At 40.6% G+C, this 24,689-nt stretch overlaps 1 protein-coding gene across 2 annotated transcripts; it reads left to right on the top strand.

The window, feature by feature from the left end:
• Positions 1-1,761: 1,761 nt before the first annotated feature.
• Positions 1,762-19,201, top strand: LOC111593058 (runt-related transcription factor 3). 2 transcript variants are annotated; one of them, XM_023305632.2, is made up of 5 exons: positions 1,762-2,335; positions 9,666-9,779; positions 11,398-11,499; positions 17,047-17,244; positions 18,228-19,201. In XM_023305632.2, exons 1-5 carry the CDS (start codon positions 1,783-1,785, stop codon positions 19,199-19,201), a joined length of 1,941 nt encoding a protein of 646 aa, XP_023161400.2. In that variant the 5' UTR covers positions 1,762-1,782. The 2 variants fall into 2 exon arrangements, with proteins under 2 accessions (XP_023161400.2, XP_023161401.2); XM_023305633.2 differs by having other exon boundaries at positions 11,383-11,499.
• Positions 19,202-24,689: the final 5,488 nt, after the last annotated feature.

The following is a 24,689-nucleotide window of genomic DNA, read 5'->3' as shown; positions in this document are numbered from 1 at the left end:
AAATGGCTGCGACACGCAGCAGACACCGTTGTCCACTTTCCTCCTGCTCGGTCTTTGTTTTTTTTTTTTTTTTTGCTGATGTTTCTCTTGTTGCTTTTTGGTGCTTTGCTGCCCACACGCCGACACGTTTGGCTTCCGTTGGATTTTCGCCGCGATTTCCTTTCGCGCTGCTCGCCATGGCCCACGCCCAGACCTCGTCGCAATCCCGAACCCAATTGCCAGCTGTCGTTTTTTGTGCTCGTTGGCCAAAAGTCAACCCATGAGCTGTGGCATTTTTAAGTAATTTTTATCGGCCAACTGGAGGGTGGGTTAAATGGGGCAGCCAGCGCGTGGGGCAGCTGGACAACTGTTTGTGGCATCGTTGACTTGTGGGGTGTGGGGTGGGTCGGTGCTCGTGGATCATGCAAAGAAATCAGCAGCTAGGAATTTTAAAGTTGTTACATGACCAGCAACATTGAATACTCCGCCTACAAGGTCAGCGGATGCGGTCAGCCCACTCACTGCCTACACGACCGTCATGTGCCGATGCCTCTATGCCACCATGCCAGCTGCATCTGCTCCAGTGCGTGTCCAGTTGAGCTGGCATGGAAAAACTGGCACTGACTAATGATGATGGTGATGTCGGACTGACGCTTGGACATCGGGCGAGCAGAGTCGAGTGTCGACAAGTGACAAAATATGCAAGTATCAAACCACAAATTCTCACCCGTGAGTCCACAATCATTTTGACACTGGTTAGTGCGAGGCGCAGTGTATGTGGATGTGGATGTGGCTGTGGCTGTAGATGAGGACTAGATTTGCGTTTGGATAGTTGCATGCCACATCTAGCCACATGTCCTGCGCCAGTTCCTGTTGCTATTCCTGTTCCTGTCTGATATTCCCGTTGCAACGTCCTTTGTCGCGTAGCAGGAAATTGAAAAGTGCAACGCAAATTGCGTTCCGCTAAAGGTTGCACGTTCAACATTCAACGTTTCCCTGCTTCAGCGTCCTCACGGACGCCATTTGCCCTCGCGTCGAGTGGTTGACAATTGATTTGTGTTTATGTGCGCTGTCCAGGCTGTTCACTTGGATGCCAACCAGCCAGAGCACGGATTCAAAGCCGGACCATGCGCCATGCAACATGCACCACGCACCACGCACCACGCACCAAGAGCCATCGTCATGTAAACTGCCTGTTGGCCGTGATTTAAAGACATTAACATGATGGGCGCCCAAATTTCATGGACAACGCGGGCCGAAATTTAAGTCAATTTGAAGTTCGCTTCAGCCCAGACTCTAAGACCCATTGAAATTTGGAGTTTGCAAGTCAAATTTACGCATTTCAGCGAAAGTAGATCGTAAGTCTTTAAAATTAAGTTCAATTCTAAGAGAAACATTAATGCTGAGCACGCCAATCAAGCTTCTCGTACTTCTTTTGATATATACTTTATATATATCTATGTTCTATGTTTCAGCTAGCCAAGCGAGCGGGCGCAGCAATTGTTAATATAACAACGTTTGGTCAAATCAGACAAAATTGTTCGCTTAAAAAAAGTGCAAGCTCACGCTCAAGGACATCTGGAGCAGTTTGAGCAGGAGCCGCAGCCGCAGCCGCAGTCGCAGCCGCAGCCGCATCCGCAAGCCACGCATTATACACACCACCACTTGCACCACTCTCAACAGCAGCAGCACCATCAGCATCCCTACAGCAATCCATATAGCACTCAGCAGCAGCAGCAGCAGCAGCAACATCACAGCAGCAACAACTACAACAACAACAACCACAACAACAACAGTCACAAAATGCATTTGACAACGACGAGCAGTAATTCGACGGCATCGAATGCCAATTCCAACAACAACAACACCAACAACAATAACAACAACAACACAGCCAACAACAACACGACCAGCAGCAACAACAACAACAATAACAACACCAGCAACACAAATGGCTCCAACAACAACAACAGCTCGAGCAGCAACAACAACACAGAACAGAACACGCCCCCAACACCCGCCCAGCTGCTGAACGAGGCCTACACGAAAATGACCTCGGACATCTTGGCTGAGCGCACCTTGGGCGACTTCCTAACCGAACATCCCGGCGAGCTGATCAGAACAAGCAGTCCTCTCTTCGTCTGCACCGTCCTGCCGCCGCACTGGCGCTCCAACAAGACGCTGCCGGTGGCCTTCAAGGTGGTCTCGCTGGGCGACATCATGGACGGCACCATGGTCACGGTGCGCGCCGGCAACGATGAGAACTATTGCGCCGAGCTGCGCAACTGCACCGCCGTCATGAAGAACCAAGTGGCCAAGTTCAATGATCTGCGATTTGTCGGACGCAGCGGCAGAGGTAAGTTGCCCCAAAGCAAATTAAATAGAAAGATAAAAATAAATAGAAAAATAAAGATATAAACAGGCAGATAGATAGATTCATATATATATATATATATATAGAAAGATATGTGATCATGTGTGGGAATAGAAGTGAAAAGAAATTAAAAGAAAAGCTTAAATTAAGCTGAGACACGCTCTTAGCTCTTTAGGAAATCATATATAAATACATATATCAATCACATTTTATAACAAATATGATGTAGGTGTGTTATAAATTCATGTACTATAATATCAAAATTGTTTTCAATTACAAAATTCAGTTTAAAGGTGTTAAGCACATTTTTCTATTGTTAGACTTAAAGTTTTTATAAGACTTAATAGTTTCCACTCAAATTAAAGCCTCGAGCTTAATCTCAGCGTCGCTCAACTGAACAGGTTTGACTTTCTTCCAAAGTCTGATATGTTCTATATCTGAACGAAAGCTCCGGTCTAAATATTGCTTTCAAAAATTAATATATTTATTAAAAGTTTCTTTTGCACAATTTTAAATCATAGTAAAAAAATGAAATATATTTTAAAAATCATTAAATCAAATTTTATTTGTTAAAATATATTATGACATTAATTATTTAATATAATTATGTTTATGTGGCTGCCATGGTGCAATTTTTATCAATATACTCGAGTTTGACAAACAAAACCATTATTTTTATAACAAATTGCAACAATTTGTATGCATTTCTCTAGTAAAAGCTTATCTATAATAAAATGTCAAATCAAAGTCAATAAAATGAAACTATCAACTATTAAATAGGTAATTAATAGGGCACTGTTGCCTCAAAGTTACAAGCCTCTAAAAAGAATACTCCTTATTAGCTCCACAGAGCTAATCATCAGCTAAAAGTCTTTTAATTGCGAGAGAGTATTAAAAAATGTCTGAAAAGATTTGTTTCAAATAAAAAACCAAATAAAAAAATATTTTCAGATTTAAAATTTCCATTATCAACTGTAGAGCAGGTGAACATTTATACACCTGTAACTTGATTGAGTCTTAAGACTATTTTATGCGAGTCTCAGTACAATGCTAACGCCTTTATCTTCAAGTGGAGAACATTTTTTTAGACGACCATCCGAAACACACGTAACGATGGAGTAGGTATAATTAAAATAGTTTGTGTCAGTTATTCAGAATCAATCCGAATTATTTTGCTTAAGACAGAAGCTGGAAACTTTTAATTATTTATAGTTCACTTTTGAAAAGTCTTTTTGAAATAATTAAAAAAACATTTTCAAGGCTTTTCTGAAGCAGAAACCGATTCAGCATCTCTTTAACTTATGATAATATATATATATATATATATATATATATATATATATATATATATATATATGTATATATATATATATATATATATATATATATATATAATATGTTATATATAAACGTCATTGTGTTCGTATGCACAGTAATCGGAGGCGGCTTCTTGTAGTCGAAATGGCGCTGGGGCGGGGCGGGGGTGGGGGCGGTGCTTGGCCTTTCCTTTGTGGCCGAAATGCTCTCGAAACAATTTGTTCAATTATCGTCCCCTGCTCGTGGCTGTTGTCGGCTGAGTGGGAAAAGTTTTGAGTGTGCTCGACGCCATCTCCTTTGTTCAAGGATTATTCAGCCACTTTTTGCACTCTGGCATCCTTTTTTATCTTTAATTTTTTTCTCCCCATTTCGTTTTTCGTTTTGTTTTTTTTTTTTTTGCTGTATTTTCACGCAGCTATCCTTTTATATCCTTTTGTATCCGCTTGTAAAGCGCCGCACAAAATTGTCAGCAGTTCATTAGCAGACGAGTTCGGAAGTCTTGACATCAGTTCCGGGCGCCACTACCAATTGCTCAACCCAACAACTTTTGCTTAAAGTGTTTAATAAACTGTCAAGTGAAGCATTCCAACAGCCAAACGTACTTCAGCTACGAGCTTGAGTTTGGCTAGCTAATCAAAAGAAAATATTGGCGTATTACTCATGTAATTTAAGAGGCATGGAAAAGATAATACATTGTGTTCTATATATATTTGCTAGATAGGATCCAGTCATTCAGTTATTAGATCATTTATTCAGTCTCTCGTTCATCTGAAGATCAAGGCGCAAGGAGAAGCACTGGGAATGGGAAAAATCTCATTACTAATTTAACACGCTTCATATAATGTGCACAGGGTATTTATGAGCTGGTTCTAGCCGTCACTTCCCTGATAGCTGCACCTTAGCAACTCCGTTCCCAGTGCAAATGGCGACTATGGCCAGACAGAGAGCAGGAGACTGAGTTGAATGAAGGCTCTGTTAAGAGTGGGTTGCTAAGGTTTACGCATCGGCAGCGGTAAAACCGCAAAAACCAAAGCTTTAACTGCGGCATTTGTGACAGGACAGGAGTCCAACCTCCAGCAGGAACCTGCACCAAAGTCTGTCGCATGTGCCACAGACTTCATGCATTGTCATTCATTGGGCATGCCAATAGACGTCTGCGCCTCTGTCCCTGTCCCTGTCCTTGTCCCTGTCTCTGTCTCTATCTCTGTCCATCTCGTCCATTTTCCATATGCATTCGCATTGAGGCGTTTAATTGTAAATTTCCATTCATTTAGGCTGTCTGGCATGCCTCGCTCGTACAGCCTGATAGCCCGCGAGCGCGATGGTGTGTCCTTTGAACAGGATAGACAAAAAAACCAAAAAAAAAAAAACTGGAAAATTATGTGTTTTTATTTGATTTGCAATTCTATTGTTATATGAAATTTGCATTTGATTAACTTGCTGCACAGGCTCCGCTGTAGATGATCAGCCTTCTAAGACTCAGTGCAGCTGCACAAAACTTTCGCTGGCGATGGTGTGTGGCTGGCCGGGGGCGTCGGTTGGGCAACGCTGCGTATGATTGATTTGTGTGTTTGCGTTGCGCCTGGTTGTGCGGCGGCCATTTTGTTTTGGCTTCTGCTGCTGTCGCCTGCTAATTACAATAGAAAAATAGAAAATGCACATTCACCTCCACTAAGCCGAGCCATTCTCTCCGTTGGATATCGTGTGCGTGCGTGCGTCATGCAATTTAATTACCCATGCATCGATTTATTTGGCCCTGCGCGCTCTGCGCGAGGCTACACTTTTAATTAGCAAAGTGCCATGCACATGCACGCAATCACACAAACACAGAGAAAGAGATGGAGAGAGAGAGAAAGCTAGCCATAATAGGGGCTGTCGGTGTCAGTTGGCGATTGTTACGAGAGTTTCTGCCGCCAAAAGCGAGTTTCACGTCGATAACTTTGCCATCGCATCATATCACAAAGCCCCGTACCAGAGTCGAGCTGAGCAGAGCACAGCACACGACACCACATCGCACCACAACGCACCACACCGCACCGCACAACGCGTCAGCATTATCGATAAAGATAGCGAGTTAAGCTTCGGGTGGGTAACGTTGAGGTTTTTATTTACACAACTCTCTCAGGCCATTTAAGACAGCCGCAAAATGAACTGTACAATCTTCCCATGCTCCCTGCGTTATTCACGCCCCAGCCAATTCAAACAATCGAAGCCGAAAGTGAAAGCCGACGTTGCCCCAAAAAATGTGTAAAAAGACAAACGACAAAAAAGGAGCACACGCTCCACGACGCGACGCCCCTTCGACGCCTGGCCCCAGCCAAGGGAAAGACAAATGCCTGGCCAAAAGTCAAGACCCCCGTGTTAAAAAGAAGCCGGCGTCAAAAAGGCAAGACTTTGTGTCTTATAAATAAAAAGAAAAACAAAAATAATGCCATATCCAAATAACGAGAGCAAGCAAAAAAAAAAAAACAACTTCTACGAGCTGACACCTTAACTTGAATAGGGGAGACCAGAATCTCGGCGTGTGGCTTGTGTGTGTGTGTGTTGGTGTGTGCGAAGAGGACAAGCCTTCAGTCGGAAAATGTTGCGTGCACAATTTGCTTTTGGTTTTGGGTCCTTATTGCTGCTGTGTTTTCATGCTGAAAATGCGGTGGGTGAACATCTTGGGTGTGGGCCTGAAGTTTTTTTTCGAGCTTGAAGAGCGCAACAGGCACATTTTTGTCAAAGTCTAAGATTAACGCAATAGAAAGCAAAATAATTTGAGATAGATTTAGATGTGTTTTAATAGGCTGAGATAGATGAGAGGGAGAGATATAAATAGAGAGAGATATAGATATATGAATAGATGTATAGATAGATTGACAGACAGATAAATAGATTGATGGATAGATATGTGGATAGATAGATATATATACAGATAGATAAATTGATAACTAGACATAAGGAAGTATAGATAGATACATAGATAGGTGGATAGACAGATAGATAAAAAGATTGATAGATTAATAGATATATATGCCTCGAGAGAGAGAGAGAGAGAGAATGTATAGCTAATAGAATTATATAAATATAGTTAGAGAGATAGATAGATATAGAGTGTATGCATAGATAGTAAGATTCTCAGTTGGATATACGAATATAAAAGACTTTAAATTAATTTTTCATTACTCCGCTACTTATATCTATATAATCATTCCCTATCAGAGAGCTAGTCATATTTATTATCATCATTATTACCATGATGATTGCATGCATTATTCAGCAATGAGCTGAGCTCTCTGTGACAGCTGGCATCACATCACATCAGATGATTTTCTTCAACTTGAATTATTGTCGATCCACATGAAATTATGATATTAGATTTCGTTTGCCTAGGCTTGGGGTAGTTAAATATTCTATGCACGAGTAAAGACTATTTGTTCAGGCCGCCTCAGCGAAGGCATTAAAATCAAAGCTGTTGACAAATAACTGAAATCCTTGCTGCAAATCCTTGGCAATTTGCAGAACAAGCGTCATAAATCAATTGGGTAAAGAAACGCCTACAAAGCACACACACGTGTCCTGCCAGTGAGGGTACCCGGTGTGGGCGACGCACTCATGTGCTTGCCTGCCTATTGTACTTACTATATATGATGCTTGCTCACACACCCACACACATCGCACACACACACCCACTTAGGCACATAATCGTTTTCGTGGCTTAAAATTTACAATTTGCAGATTATTTGCAATTAAATTTTGGCTCGTCTCTAACGACTTCGATATTTTTGTTTAAATATTTGCGCCGTTTGTTATACTTTGTTGCCGTTGTCAACACACACACACACACACACACATAAAATATTTGTTTACTTTTTTCAAAAATTCCTCTTTACTTTGTGCTCACCTGCGTGCACTAAGTCCTTAAAAGCTTTCTGAGCCTTCTAATCCAGCCAGTAAGTCGGCCAACACAAAAACGCATTTTGTGGCTTATTTGGTTTCCCTTTCGACTTTTCTTTTTGGCCTCACTTTTGGTTTTCCTTCAGCGTTTCTCTTTTTTCTCTCTTCTTCTCGAAACTTGTTGATTTATGAGGCTTACAGCATTCGATAAAAACTGTTTTTTGCACCGATTAGTCATTGTTAAGGGTCAACAGAATCGGCCAATACCTAAAGGCATATCCAACTTGGCTTGGCTTAGACTTGAAGGAAGTGAAGCTGCTTTAAGTCTAGTTTAACATCTCGTCAAGCTACTAAACATCTCATCTATAGCATCAAATAAAAGAAAATAGTATTGCAATTTGCTTTCATATGACTGAAAATATTTCAGAAATTCCTCTCTTATTCCAAGCCGATTTTTGCTTAGCTACTGGCTCGTCTGTTCGATAAATTGCTTAAAAAACGAACTCGAGATGACATAAAAAACGAATTAATAAGAAAAATTGCGCAACAATGAACTAAACTGGATGACAATCGAGCCAAAGTGTCAGAGGACAAAGTGCAAAAGCATTTTGCAGCAGCAGTACAGCCTGAGAAGGGGGGCGTGGTTAAGGGCGCTTGACGGGCGGCAGTGGGACGTGGGTAGACAAAATGCCACTTAAGGCAACTGCAAACAGACAAAAGACGAAGTTCATTTTTTCTATGGCAAGCGAGCTGTAAGCTCTGCTGTGCAAACTGCGGGGTAGCAAATTGATGAGCTGAGGCTGAGTAAGACACACGAAGTAGAACGACCCCAAGGCGAAGATGAAGACACAAATTGAGGTGGCGCAGTGGAGTGTGGCTGCAACATGTGTAAGCCTTGCTGTAGCTCTCTCTCCCTCTCCCTCGCTCTCCGTGCGTGTGTGTGTGGTTTATTGTTGTGCGTGCCGAAATGATTTACGCTTTGTTTGTCAACTTAAAAAGCAAACGCCGGCAACAGGCGAAAAATGCCTTGAAGACATTGCACATACGCCTCGTTGTCATTGACAGACAGCACAAAAAAGGCACCAAGGCTACGGCTCAAGTGGCAACTGCCACATGGAGCGGCAGTCTTCGCAATTGTTAGCCGAGATCGGGAGTTGAGTGAAGTGCTTTTAATTGAATCGCAGCATCCTCGTGGGCCTGGCAACACTTGACAATAGCAAGAAAAAAACACGAGAGAAAAGAAGTCTGCCAAGTCCGGGGCCGGGGCAGGCGGTAGGCGGTGGGCGGTAGGCGTAACAAGTTAATTAAAAGAAAACTGTGTGGCACAAATGAAATAAATCTTAGCTTTCAAGTGCCACGCCGACCCACCGAACCACCGACCCACCGACGTGTGTGTGGGTCATGTGTTGCAGACAATGAGTTTGAATTGTAATTAATTCTTAGCAAGGGTTCTCCCTTGCCAGGGCGCAGTTTGTTACTAACTCGAATCTATGACTTATAAATTTAAATTGAAATTATATTCGGGCGACGGCTCTGTAAAGAGGGTACGACAACAGTTAAGTGTCAAAGGCAGCTGCATAAATTCTGTGAAGAAAATGTGATCCAAATAGCAGGTAGATTATCTCTGGGTAATTCGAAATAATTAAATCTATATTTGAGTTCTATTCTCATATGATAACGGCTCAACTAAAGCTTACAAAAGCTGATACAGCCATGATCTGCTTTTAACAGATTTTCTATGGCCAAGTTAATTTCGTATAAATTTATATGATATATGGAGCATAAATGTCATTAAATGTTTTACTTACTAAATTATATTTGATCAGTATTTTAAATATATTCGTTGTTTTATTACAATTTAAGCTTGTGTAACATTAATATAAAATGCCTTTTGTTAGTCCTCCGGCATGTGATATGCGCCGTGCCAGCTGTTATTAATATATAGTAAACAAGTCGCATTCGATTTTTACGATGTGACAATCGACCGATGTTTTGGGGTGGGTGAGGTCCATAAATGTGGCACGCGTGTTCAGCGAACATTTACGAAGTTGTAAGTCATAAATTTGTTAACTTCAGTTTTGTTTTATTTTCCCTTGTCTGTTTGGCCTCGTTCCAGGCAAGAGCTTCACACTAACCATCACCGTGTCAACGAATCCACCCCATATAGCCACCTACAACAAGGCGATCAAAGTGACTGTCGACGGGCCCCGCGAGCCGCGCTCCAAAACCAGTAAGTATAATTACCACTCAATAGCTAAGCCAGCTCTGTCCAACAGGGCCTGTCCCATGGCCGAGATCACACAGATTTTACACCAATGAAGAGCTGCAGACAAAATACATCAGTTTTAGATACGAAAGCGACTTTATTAAAGCTCTTTGCATACGCTTAAGAGCATCCAGATTGTGTATTTCATTTTACCCTATGCCCTGTAACAGTGCCAACGAGGTATATTAGTTTTGTGTGAATTTTAGATGAGCTCAACTAAGAGTAAGTTCTTTAGATAAAAATATGCTTATGCCTGAGCTTTTTATATGTGCATCAAATGGATTTTGTGATCGTCTCAGCTTGCCACAGCAAGTTGTATGCCTTGGCTTTTGTGTACAGCTCATGCATAACCAAAATTTGTTATCAAGTCTGTACCAAAGGCTTCTTAGATATCAAGGCATGAGCAAGAGCAGCACAAGAAGGAGTATCTTCTAGTCTAGCCTTCCACTTCTTTGCTGTTTTAGGTCTAAAGTCCTGTTCGATAAGCGCAGTCAGCGCCACGTCTAGCAGCTGCCAAATGCATATTTATAAGCATGGAAATATTTTACTTTGCATATGTTAAGACAGCCGAGCTCAGACGCAGCTATCAGAACAACAGTTGCAGGAGTTATAGTTGCTGCTGTTGTTGTTGTTTATTGTTGTCATTGTTGCCAGTGTAATCTGTTGAGTCCGAGAACAACAATTCAATCCATGGCATGATTTATATCTGAGGCAGCCAGACTGCAACGCCATGGCCTCTGGTGCCCAAAAACAGGCAGCACAGGACACACAGTATGCTGTGGTATAAGCACACACACACACACTCGCACACACACACACACTCGCACACACAAATAACAATTGGGCTTAGGCTGCTGCAAACGTCAGACAAAAGGTTATTATTTTATAATGAATACAATCTGCCGTAAAGTTGAAAACTGTATAATGGGCGACAATTTTAGCTGAGCATAGCATGAGAAAGAGATGGCTGACTTGACAGAGAGAGAGAAATAGGTGTGCGGGTCTGTCAGCTGATAATATGTTCAATAGTATGACCAGGCGTATAAATAATTTTTACCTTTGTTAAAAGCAAAAGAGTTAAATATTCTCGTCGAGAAAGAGAATTAAGTTAGGGCAGATCAAGAAGGAGTGGTACTATTTCCGAGAACTATTTTCAACAGTTAATTAAGTAAGTTATATTTGAGAGCTTTCGACATAATCAATAAGATTTGCCATTTGCTTAGGAATCGTTTAATGCCTGTCGAATATCTAGATATCATTTTAAAAGCTAAATGATATTCCGACTTGCTGGAAGTTGCAATTGGATGATGTGTTTTCGCTGAGGCAAAGTCAAGGTAACAAGTGCATCAGTTAGGAGAAACTAACATTCGAGACATTAAAACTAAAATATATACCAGGCAGACGAATGTCTGATTTCCTTTAGGAATAGCGCCATTAAAGCTGCCTTTCAGAAATTGGATTTATGTTATTTATATATTTACTTTTCTTTACTTTTCACACTGAAACATGAACATGCAAAAGAAAACATTTAGTTAAGGACAGATAATTAAAACTGAAAAAAACTTAGTGTTATCCCTTTTAGGGCAACAACAACAATTTCACTTTGCATTTGGCCAGCGACCGTTCCACTTCTCCACGGATCCACTATCCGGATTCCGCATGCCGCCAATTGGCAACTGCCAGAGTGAGTAACATTAAAAGTATTTCAATCACAAACATACATACATATATATATAAATACCATATATAGATATATCTGATAGATTTATGCCAGCATCAAGGCCAACTGCATTTGCATTTCAATTATTGCTTTTTGGGCTTTTCATTTCGCACTTGAGTAGAGTAGCTGGAAAATGCATGCAACAAACGTGCCCTCAGCAACGGTCAAGGGGAAGGGGATGGGGTGCTGGTGGTGCATGTCGGTTGTGTGGTGTGCCCCAATGCGACCGCACAAAATCACACGAAACGATTAGGTACAGGCTTTAAAAAATGCAAACAATAACAAAAATACAATGTCAGTTTTTAAACCTGTGGCCAACCAAACCCGATGAACGCAAAAAAAACGCCCGAGAGCAAGACGAAAAAAGAACGCAACAATAATTAAATATATTCAATTTAATGCAATGCAATGCAGTGCGGAGCATGGCAAAAACAAACTATGCGTGTGCGATTAAACAATAAATAATAAAATAAATCTTGACATCAATTTTTACAGTCGCTTTAAGCGACTGCATTAATTAGGCGCTCAATTATAAATATTTATATATTTTTTAAATTGAGCTTTGCGGGCGCCAAAAAGTGGGCAACAAAATGGAGACACTCAGTCAACGACTGCGCGATACTCTTTTAAACTATAGATAAAAGTTAGTGAAGTGAAACAGAAATTTCTAGCAAAAATCTGAAAATGTTTCATTTAGTCTAAAATCTTTGCTAATTGAATTAAAGTCAAAACACATAATTAAGACACGTAATATAATTAATACAGGGTATTAGCGCATCGTTTTAGTCGCTGCTGCTGCTGTTGTTGTTGTTGTTGTTGCTGTTATTGATATGGCATGGCTATTAAGCTGTTGGCCACTTTATTTAACCAAAGCTTAACAAACAAATAAACGTTGGTCAAACACAACAACAACAACAACATCAACATCAACAATGACCATCGACAAACTGCATAAAAAACGCAGGCGTCAAACAATTTGAATTGCTTTTTTATCTGCTTTGGTGTGTGAGTGTGTGTGTGAGTGTGGGGGTGTGCGTGTGTTTGTCGCCATTTTGTATTGGCATACAGAACAGCCAGACGAATTATGATTTTAATTCAAAGCTGAGCTAATTGTCATATACGAATGACGGATTGGCTGACTGATTGACTGGCTGACTGACTGATTGACTGACTAATTGATTGGTTGACTGATTGATTGATTGACTGACTAACTGACTGACTGCCGGCCTGACTGATTGACTGGCTGACTGGCTGATTGACTGACTAATTGATTGGTTGACTGACTGATTGATTGAATGACTGATTGACTGACCGGTTGACTGCTTGAGTGACTGAGTGATTGATTTACTGATTGATGGACTGACTGGCTCACTGATTGATTGGCTGACTGATTGACTGAGCTATTGATTGACTGACTGATTGAATGACCGATTGATTGACTGAGTGATTGATTGACTGACCGATTGATTGACTGAGTGAATGATTGACTGATTGATTGACTGCCTAACCGACTGACTGCCGGCCTGACTGATAGATTGACTGATTGATGGACTAATGTACTGATTGATTGACTTACCGATTGTCTAACCGATTGTCTAACCGATTGACTGACTGATTGACTGAGTGATTGATTGACTGAGTGATTGATTGACTGACTGATTGACTGACTGACTGACTGACTTCAAATTCAAGTCACAACGCAGCTGAGGAAGGACGAATATCTGATAAGAAAGCAAAAAGTAAGTTCAAGTCAAGTCATTGCGCAGCTCTGCAAGTAGGCAACAGCCAAATCAACAAAGTAACTAAACAAAGGCCTATCTAACATACATCGCGTTGCAGTAGAACAGAGTTTTCTTACTATTACCATTAGTGTAGCTATTAAGTGAAACGACTATAGCCTTCTCTTAGCAATGAAAGCAGCCAGAAATTGGCGATTCAGCAGCCGCTGGCCAAGTCAGTCTCTGATGTAAAGGAAGCTTGTTGCAAAAGCTAGACAAACAAGGTGCATACCTTCTGCTTGATTATATCTTTTTCGTATTGTTGCTTGTTGTTGAGAGTTGTGATAAAAACAAATTCAGTTGATGAATTGAAGAATTGAAATGTTTCATTTACTAAATATAGCAACACGAGATTAACAGGAGAATCTAAAGACACACGCTCACCCTCTTGACCCAGTTTAGTCATTAACGCCCTGCGAGGCAGCCAAGACTATAACATTTGTATTACTTTCAGTTACCTTTGTCGGCTTTCGGATTGATATTCATAATATGAATTGCTGAGATGTCGCTCAAATGTTTTGAGTTACATAAATTGGTCTTCCAACTAAAGATTACTTGATTGTTATTCAAATTAAAATATATGAAATTCATGTTATAGTTGAAAAATGCAATTTTGCCTTTCCAATCGACGTCTCCAGTGTTGATTTGGAACCTTTCTGTCTCACGTCAATATATGAAAAACCGAACAATAATCGTTTTTGTTGTTGTTGATCTATCGATTTACTGTCTAAGCTCGAACAGTTTCTGTCTGTTAAATTTTGGTCGCCAAACTGGCTGGCGGCATTGGTGAGAAATATAAATCAATAATTAAAATTGTGGGTTAGTTTTTTCTCTTTTGTTGCTGTTGCTGTTACTGTTCTGCGTGTATTGTAGATGAATTTAATTTAATAATACATTTAAAAATGCATTTATATTAAATTTGATGTATCCATTTAAATGGCTCATTAATTGATTTACAAAACAGCACAAAGCCAGCGATTAATGGTTAGCCAAATGTGACAGCAACTTAAATTGAGTTAAGTTTCGTTTTGCCTTTCGTTTGAGCATCGGATATGAGCCTAAATAGAAGTGGACTTTAAGGCAAATACTGTTCAATCAGCGCACAAAATATTCAACAGTCAATTTGCAACGCCCCGCCCACATTCTCAAACAGCCCTGCCCAGCCTCTGATGGTCTAGCGCACAAATCAAAATGCAAATGACGCGATTTACAGCCAGGCGACCTATGTCTCTCTCTCTCACTCACTCTCTCTAAAGCTGTCTCTCTCCCTCTCTTAATCTGTCTCTCTCATTTATGTACACCGACTTTATATATATATTTATATATGAGTGTGGCTAGAGCCGCGCTGCAAGTGTGTGTAAATAATGATTACTGAAAGCGTCTGTTGTTACTGATTACCCATAATTTAATTGTAAATATGCAAAAAGCAAAATAACCTGAATTATTTATTTACAAATTTTATTGACAGTCGCTGCTTGACTTAATTACTGGTATATATTTTATTAATTTCGCAAAAAAATAAGTAAAGCAAAATAAAATAAAAGTTATATGCATTAAATATCACATAAGATCCACGCTTCAAATGGCCAACGCCAGACGGCAACAGCGAATGAGCTATATGTATATATATATAACTGTCGAACTGTCATATCTTCATCGTTAATATAATTGACAGTTTGAGATACTGAGCCGAAGAGAAATGCAGAGCAAAGCCGAAAGATCGACTGGCTGCTGAGACTTCAGGTTGGATTTGATTATTCACTGCGTGAGCTACAACAAAATTTTCTGAACAGCTTGTTTTCTTCTTCTTGCAAGCAAATATACATTTTCCTCTGACTTAACTAATATAACTTATATTTTATATTATCTTGCTATAGTCTCATTCGAGGTTTCATGCTTGAAGAAGTTCCAAGGGTTTTTTAATACAATATTTTAGCCAAGATGCTACAGCTCTAGTAACCCGATGTAAAGGTAGTTTCTTTTTACAGTTTCATAATTTTGAGCAGGCAACATTGTCTTAATTGACAGCCACTTTAACAGCTGGTAATTGGCTTTTATTGAGCTTGGCTTGACATTTTAGAATAACTAGATTTACATCAGAATGACGCTTGCAAATTATTGACATTTCGTATCAAAATGTTAGTTTCGTTCAGTTCGTTTATTTTATGGCGTACGTATGGGAAGCCCACTTGGTTTGATTGACGGGTAAATTAACGTAAATAAGCATTTGCGGAGATTAATACTCAAGAAAATTAACGTTAACAATGATGATTATGACCCGTCACACGGCTGAAATCATATTTAGACATTAATGTCATAAAATATTCTATTTTATAGATGTTGCTAATATATAATTTGACATTAAAATTACATAAACTTTTTTTGCTCTAAAAAATAAGTCGATCGATTAATGCTGTCTGCAACAGAACACGTAACTTGCGCAGAGTTTTAACAATTGTTTTCAAGGCAAAATCAAAGCTTAATTAAGATTTTATACACATTTGAGCTGATAAGCAAATATCAAGTGAATATGAGCTTTGATAAATTTAAATATTACAAATTGAACAAACATAAATTGGCCTATAAGAAAAAAAAAACGATATATATTCATGTGAATTGTTATATGCTGAACATTTGCAATATGCTCAACGTATAAGGATCAGAGTCTGTTTGATTCGGCTTAACACTTATGTTGAATTAAAGTGAGTTTTCCTTGGGCGAAAAGTTCCGCAATTGGATTGGGTTGGAAAACACGTGTTTGTTTGCCTGTGTATAAATCGTGTTGGCTTGTTAATAATTCAGTTACAAAATATGCGCAGAGAAAGTCAATCTCTGTGACAACAAACATCAGACAGCAGACCGAAATGCCAGGAACAGAAAAAACGGATAAATAAAACGAAAGCAACAACAAGCTGAACACAAAAAGCAACGTAATTAATGGAGGTAGAAGCATTTAAGCCAATAGCATTAATAAAGCCACCACAAAATCAATATCCGGATACGAAAATGCGCCCGTCGCCTATAAAAACTAATTAATAATTTCCGAATGGGCTATTAATTAAGCCTAATTATCTGTGCATGAGTCTGGACCCGCAACGTGGTCTGTACTTTATACGAAACCAAATTTCCGACCCCGCCGCCCGACCGTGTGCTACGACGACGCCTAACATTGGCATTTTTGGGGGTAGCCAGGTCCGCCGCCAGCTCCCGACCATGTTTTTGGCGTATTACATTGAAACGTTATTTCGGTGGCATGTCCGTCGCATCAGATACGTTTGTAATTTTTATGCACAGCTACAGCCGAAGTCCCGCATAATGGCCATGATGGAGCTGCAATTAGCGGCCCACATGTGCCATAAATTCGAGCGCCATGGCCCCAGCTAGACTAGGTGATAGCTGATAGCTGATAGCTGATGGGGGATTTGGGTTGGGGCATGGTGTCTAAGGGCTGCACTTATCGCTGATAAGCGGGGGCGCAAAAGACTCATTTAGCCTGAGGCACTTTGTTGCATTGCATTTCATTTATTCGCATCGATTTGGTTATTGCGCCTTTTCTTTTTGAGTTGAGTCCACATGTTTGCTGTATACTTCATCTGCTACGTATTCTAGTTTTTATCACGTTCTTCTCTTTGTTTGTTTTTTCCTCATCTCGCTCACACATAAAATCTAACTGAAACATATATGAAAAACATAAACGATACCAACAACAAAGATATGTCCCAATTTGGTTTAGGTGCCAGCAATACGCATTGGGGCTATGGATCGGCGGCGTCTGCCTACTCACCGTACTTAGCCAGCAGTGGACTCTCCTCCTGCACCACGCCCACTTCAGCACAGTTCAACAATCCGGCCTTGGGCTTCACCTGTTCATCGAACGATCAAAGCAACAACCAGGATTTCAGTGGCGCCACCAATCGTGACTGCGTGCCAAGTAAGTCTGTTAGCACTCGATATTTATTGATCATGATATAAGCTCTTAATATATACAAACTTAGTCGAAGTGGCGAACTGGCGAACTGGCTTTCAGAACAGCTTGTAGCTTGTGGTTAGAAAAACATTAAAAGATATCTTAGATATTTTCATCATATAAAGTTAGTTGTTTTTTAGAGCCGAACAACTTTGAGTAACTACTTAAATTGATAATATATTTGTCTGCTGATAGTTGATTTTTAGTAAGTTTGCTTTAGCATTTTATTATAAATAGAATAGAGTATTGCTTGAAAGTTGTTTACATTTTTATCGAATTAATTTTTCTGTTCGTTGTCCATTTTATGGCGATCAGAATGATGAAGCCCACTTATGGTTCATCGGGTAAATAAAGTTAAATAAGCAGAATTACGGCATTTAAAGTAAGAATAATCTACAAGCTTTAGTCGAGACAGCTTTACATTCACAGATAATTACTGTTTGGCGCGCTTTATGAACTGGCGGAGTCGTTGGTTCATATATGTTCTAAAGTCGACTAATGTCATTGTGAAAATTAAAATTTTACTTATTCGAATTCTAATACAAAAATGTCATAGAGTTTTTTAATTAATAAAATTAGTTTTATTAATATTTAAAGTTTAAATTTATATTTTTTTAGGACTTACACTTGTGTAGCTCTAAATTAAAAATACGATATATTTTATTTTCATACATAAAGACCAAAGTTTAGGTCAGTTTATTAGAAATCGATGTTTAAATTAGGTAACTCAAGCAGTCATGTAGAACGAAGAGCTGTAGAAATAGATTCCCATTCCACAATTCACAGTTCGAGCTCAAATCTTCGTTTCAGGCAGCAAAAAGCCAGTCCTTTCAGCTACATCTATGACTTTCGCTCAATTGCCCAGCTAGACTAACTTATATAATCATTTTGTTGCTGAGCTGTCGACTAACACCTTTTCATGTTTGCATTTCGTTTCTTTGGCGCAGTGCTGCCGGACTCGACAGCCAGCGACTTGGATCAGCATCTCAGTAGTCTGGTCGGTTCGACCAGCGGCCAGATGTCGCATCATAGCCTGCTGGGCGCCAGTGGACAGACTTCCATAACATCGACGGTGAATGGTGCGAGCGCTGGCAGCGGTGCCACCGCTGGCAGTGCAACGGGCGCTGGCGGGGGCGGGGGTGGTGCCAATTCGATTCTGGTACCGCGTTACCATACTAATGCCAGCAATGAGTACAATGTGCATTCCAGCCAGAATGGGCCGCGCAGCCTGAGCGATAGCTCGCAGGCCGAATCACCGGTGCAGGAGGACTTGCTGTCCACTAATACGCCCAATCTGGGCAGCGGCAGTGGCGCCGGTGCGAGCAATGGTGGTGCCACCAATGGTGCTGCCAGTGCAGCTGGCGCTGGCAGCGGAGGCGCAGCGGGCGCCTCAGCTGGCGCCGTCAATCCTGCCATGCTGGGCGCCAATCAAAACTTTCCGGGCATTGTGAACCAGGCACAGCATGCGTCTGCCTCGGCCTATGGCGGCGGCGTGGGTGTGGGCGTGGGTGGTGGTCATGGCAGTGGCGCTGGGGCCACCGCCGCCGGCTGCAATGGATCGCTGTATCCGGTGCTGCCGGCCAGCCTGCTCTACTCGCAGCTGTACACCGCCGCCAATCAATCGGCGCACGGCTTTCACTCGCACACGCTGCCAGCGCACGCTTCGCCCAACTCGTCCGTGCACGGCGAGCTGCAGAGCGTCATGGATCACATCAGCAATGTGGGCGTACGGCAGCAGCATAATATCATGGCAGGCGGAGGCGTGGCGCATCCAGGTGATCTCACGCTGATCGGCAACTGTGGCGCGTCGGTGAGGAACATCGAGGATGGGAACACAAATCGTCAGGTGGCCGCGCTCGCTGCCCATCGCGGCCACCACAACCCAACTGACAACGGGGGCAGCGTCTGGAGGCCATATTGAGGTCAGGTTCTGTGGTGCGGCTCCGCAGTTCTTTAGTGCCACGAGCACGACGAGGGGCGAGCGGCGGAGAAGCAGCACGAGCCACTGCAAGGCAATGATAATGGGAGTGGGCATCGGGATTTGGGTGGGGAAATGGGCGGGAATGGAAGCGGAAGTGCAACTGCAACTGGAAGTGGGTGTGGGGGCGTGGGTTACTGAGTGTACATTTCTGTATATACATTTTATAGGCCGTACGAAGGAAAAGTATTTTTTTTTTTTTGTATGCCAATGATAAGCAGGAAGTTTTAGTAGAATTGTTGGAGTTCGCCAAACTCAAAGCTAAAAAATAATACAAGAAAAAAAAAGCAAAAGAAAAACAAAAGAAATGATAACTCTATAAAAGAAAAACTACTTTACGTGTGTATAGCGTAGCAGCATAGTAAAAATTACTTAACTAGCAAATGGATGGATGCGAGGAGAGGTAAAGTTTCAGCATCGCTTTCGCCTCAAATTCACAGCGATTTCGCGCCCAATTTCGCCACTTGAAATGCTGGCGAAATCGTTGAGGCACTGAGCGCGCTGAGAACGTTTGCAATAGATTTTTAGATAAGGTCAACAAGGCCCAACCAGAAAACATAGCAATTGTCCCGGAGAAGAGCAAGTAACCCTCGCCACTACGAATTCTAGATTCGTAGCGAAAGCGTCGCATAGAAACGATGATAATTGTTGTATTACTTTCCGAATTTTTTTTTTTTTTTTTGTAGTAGTTCTCGATGTTTATGATATAGGACCTTCTTGTTTGGCTGTTTCTCTATTCGGTTTCTCTTGATTTCACAATTGTAAATTACTGTATAGCAGGGATTTGGAGTAGAAGAAGAGGAAGATGGAGGAGGAAGCAGTTGAGCCGGTTGACAGGTGGTGCGTAGAGCCGTTGTATATGAGTTCCTAAGCCGTAATCCATGTTCGTGAATTTGTTTACTGTTTTCATGTGCTTCGATATGCGTGTGTCTGTACTTTAAATGTGTATAAATCTGTGCAATGTAAGCTAAATACTATTTAATCTATGTATACGTAATATATATATAACAGGATAAATATGCAACCAATTATAAATAACTGTAATAACATACATTTTTTTTGTCTAGTACATAAAGCTTTACCTCTTAAGTGAATGGCAGCATTATTGGCTACGAGTTTCAGCATGAATTGAGACGATGTTTTTGTCAGAAGTATCGCAGCTCGACTTACTCCTATTCGACAAGTTGTTGTAGAGCTGACGCTTAGAAACAATCTCAACACGATCTAATAGCATTATATAGAGTTCACTCACACATACACACATACAGTATCGCTAACTTCAAGATCTTCGAAAGTTGTCAAGCAAATTAAATATTAAATATAAAAACAGTCGTCGCATAAGCGCCACAACGACGTGGCATTAGTCTTAGAGATCTACTCATTTGCAAATGTCCAGTAGCACATATTTTTTTTTAAATCAAAGTTGAAATTTAAAGAATATAATATTTAAATATAAAAACAAAAAAAAAACAAAAACTGATCGTAAAGTATAATTGATGTATACCAAAAAAGAAAAAAAAAAACTAAAAAAAAAAATACAAAAAAATAGCAATAAAATAAAACAAAAAAACTTTGTGTATAAATAGAAAAGCCAAGTCGAATCTGCTTGACGAATTTGAATTTTGCATAAACATAGCCAGAGCTATATATATATATTTATATATATATATAGTTCATGCATATATATACATATATATGGACAACTTCGTGCAGTAATAATACAGTGTAATAAATTGTAATGCAAAATTTGATTTCAGGCAAAAGATTTCAAACAAATACCAAAAAGAAAACAAAGTAAATATAAACATCAACAGAAAATGATCAGAACTATTTAATTAAAGAAATACATTAATAAAATCATTATGGAAATTAATAACAATTAAAAACTCTACGTTTTTTTGGGGGACTAAAAAATTAGGTTGAGGTGAGTTCGACTCCTGTTGCCTGGGCACATTTTGGCTGGAATCTGGCTGGAAAAAAGCTAAGAGTGCTTAAACTAAAAATGTAGAGCTTTAAACCTTTGTTGGTTTCTATGCTTAAACTTTACAGCTGAGATGAGCTCCACGCTATTCGGTTCATGGCCGGGAGGCAGGCAATACAAATTGCCAGCCACTTTTTACGACACAATCGGGACAATTGGCAAAGGTAAAATGATATCGGAGACGAGGTGAGCAGCATCTAGCTGCGGTTTAGATTGGCGGGCTACGTAATTTTCCGCTCAATTTATTTCACATTGTGGCATCCAATTAAGCTGCAAACCAGCAGCCAGTCAGGCCAAGTGCCTGGACCAGACAATGCGCACTCGTTTATGTGCAACTCCTGCTCCAGCTCCTGCTCCTTCTCCAGCTCCAGCTCCTGCTCCTACTCCAGCTCCTGCTCTTTATAAGTCCATAAAAAGGCAGAGGACAAGCAGTCACTGGAGCAGCGTGTTTCTCTATAGACGAGTGCAATTGGAGTCGAAATGTTCAAATATACCTTTAGCTATTACCACAATGGGTTAGTTAGCTCTCGCTCGGAGAGCTTCGATGTGAGCAGACGCACGGCTATGCAGTTCAGATTTCTACTTTATTTTCGTCGGGGGATAAGTTTTAATCATTTTATTTGTGTCTACTTATAGGAATTCTAAAGATGGTTTGCATAGCAAATTAGCAGTCAGGCGGCGCCCTGAAGTATGCAGCAGCAAAATTTCTGACTACCCCGAATGCCATTACTGAGCGTGTGTGCGTGTGCTTGTATGTGTGTGTGGCACTGAATAATTAAAAATGTTACCCATTACTTGCGTCGCTTGATAAAATTTCAAACAAACATAGTAAGACACACGCACACACACACACTCATATGTTTTTTGGAGCTACTCAAGAGTAGCTTAGCTGCATGGAGACTGCGAAACCACTTGAGATGCTGTCTGCGAGTCTCATTCAAAATAAAAGTGTTACTTCTCATTTCATGCTCTCTCTCTCTCCCTCTCCCTCTCTCTCACTCTCACTCTCACTCTGTCGCTCTGCCTGCTTGCGTGCCTTGCATTTTAACACTTTTCATATGAGAAACAAAGAGTCCCTTGGCAACCGCATGGACTGATTGACAAACTGACTGACTGACTGTCTAACGTAATAATGTTCTCCTGTTGCCATATGCAACATAGAACAGGGAATATTCGTGACAATTAATGTTATTATTAATTTTTTCGTATAACTCTTAAGAATTGTATGTACTCACCTGCTTCTAAAGAGGCGCTAATGACTCTTTACATTTGGGAGATCAACAGAGTTCACCTAGCTCTAAGTGCACGGTATATAGCAGCACATAAGCCAATTTAAAGCTGCTCATTGGCTGTTGTTTAATTAAGGCGATAAAGCTGAGCCGAGCGGCATCTGAGACACTTGACGAAGCCGACGAGGTGCGCTCAGCCTCCGCCTCTAGCAGAAGGCACAAAAGAAAAGGAAAGCTTAATTAAATTAAATTAAAAAATATAAAATGACGAGCATGTTAGAGCGGGTATGCAAATTAGCGAACAGCTTAAGGAATTACCCAAAAAATATATCATATTTATATATATGCTTGTGTAGACACGTCCATGTGGCAGGCAACCCTCGGGTGCTTGGCTTTTATAACGTAACGACAATCAGCTTTTTGAGTCGCTTCATTTGCTGAAACTTTGTGTCTCAATTATGCAGGTGATGAGCATGTGTGCGTGTGTGTGTGTGTGGGTGGGTATACATTTTATGATGATACCAATTAAGGCCACTCACATGACAGCAACCGTGCATCTTCTGTGCTTCTTGGGAGCAGAGCCCAGGCGCACGCTTAATTAGCAACACCTACAATAAATTCCAACCCCACCCCCACCCCCAGCCTCTGCCATCGGCATAACAAACTTTTTAATTATGTGATAATATATTTAACTTGTTTATGCAGGCCCACCCACAACGCACCACGCCTCCGTTGCGCCTTTGTTGCTTGCCTTACTGAGCTGACAAAGCAGTGAAAGAACATCATCTTTAGCACGTCGAATATGAAATTGTCTTGGCTTAAGAATTATTATCAATAATATAAAATAATGAACAGGATGTTAGGAGATTATTTATTTAAAATGATTGAGATAATACATAGAAATCGAATCACTCCTATGACTCGTGCACGAAGTTTGACAAAGAAAACTTATAAGCTTATCTCTAATAAAATGTCAAACTAAATGCAATAAAAAGCAGCTAACAGCTATTAAATGTATTGTCTTGTACAGAAGTATTGCCAAGTCAAGGCTGTGAAGCTCTAAATCAATTTCTCTAATATCTAAGTTATGCTGAGCAGAAGAGTCAAACAGATACTGAAACGCTAAGCATACATAGCATTTACTGTATGCTATATTAACATAATCTAGTCAACATATATATAAAAATATATATATATATTATGTCTCGTTTCCTTCAATAGGAAAACTCGCAAACTTCGGCTTGGCTATTGAATGGATTGCCTCATCTATGCGTTGCAAGTTTCCTAACAAACTTCTGATACCCTTTACAAGTGTGTACAAAAAATACATAAAAATACTTGTAATCCCACAAACGAAATGCAACAACAACAACAACAGCAACGTTAACAATTCAAATGAGCAGAAAAGCTGGGAATGGCTCCCAAATGGACTCAGATGCAGGTGAATGGCCAGCAAAATATTGCAGAGATTTTGGTCGGCGCAAATTATGCGACGACTCTCTCTCTCTCTCTCTCCCTTTCTCTCTTTGTCTCTCACTCTCTCGCTCTCTCTTCCTTTCCGTCTCTCACTCTCTCTTTATCTTGTTGGTGCATTTGGAAATCTGTTGCCGCAACTCGCGTTGTTCGCAACGCGCAAATATTTAACGGCTGCTACATATGTGCGCCCTGCCACATACATATGCATGCACACACACACACACACACACATACATATATGTATATATACACACACAAACGCTGGCGCTGACTAAAAGGTATGAAAACATTCTTTGCTGTGGTTTCCATTGTTTTTCTACATTTCCGTTTGGTTGGCGTTGCATTTTTGGCATTCGCGCTTTGATAGCCTCCCCGGTGGCAATGGCAATCGCAGGTCGCAGGTCGCCGGTCGCCGGTCGCCGGTTCACATGGTTTACGGTTCACCGTTGCCCAAATGAAAGGATAAATGAGCTCAAAGTTACATTTCTCTGTGCATTATTTGCTCTGTCATTGTTATTGGGCATTTGAATAAATCGAATGCCCAAATACGTTCCATGCAATGCATGAAAAGAATCCAATTCCCTCTGATATATCTACTATATTTGCTATTCCCAGAGCCAGTCTCAATAGCCCAGCTTATCTTAACGAATGTCTTGATCTGCAGAGGTGTAAATCGAATCTTAGAGAATCGATAAAAATCGATTTTGTTCAGGAAATTTGTAAGCTTTCTACGCTACAGAGAACT

This window comes from Drosophila hydei, unplaced genomic scaffold, assembly GCF_003285905.1.
Source record: "Drosophila hydei strain 15085-1641.00,03,60 unplaced genomic scaffold, DhydRS2 tig00000211-arrow-pilon, whole genome shotgun sequence".
Lineage (NCBI taxonomy): Eukaryota > Metazoa > Arthropoda > Insecta > Diptera > Drosophilidae > Drosophila > Drosophila hydei.
Note: the sequence above shows the minus strand (reverse complement) of the source record. Positions and strands in the feature narration are given on the sequence as shown.

What these genes read in the sequence shown, in the direction of transcription:
- LOC111593058 (XM_023305633.2), top strand. Translation starts at nt 1,783, where the DNA reads ATGCATTTGACAACGACGAGCAGTAATTCGACGGCATCGAATGCCAAT. An exon ending in TGTCGGACGCAGCGGCAGAG is followed by an intron (nt 2,336 to 9,665) that starts GTAAGTTGCCCC and finishes GCCTCGTTCCAG; the next exon opens with GCAAGAGCTTCACACTAACC. An exon ending in CAATCGTGACTGCGTGCCAA is followed by an intron (nt 17,245 to 18,227) that starts GTAAGTCTGTTA and finishes TCTTTGGCGCAG; the next exon opens with TGCTGCCGGACTCGACAGCC.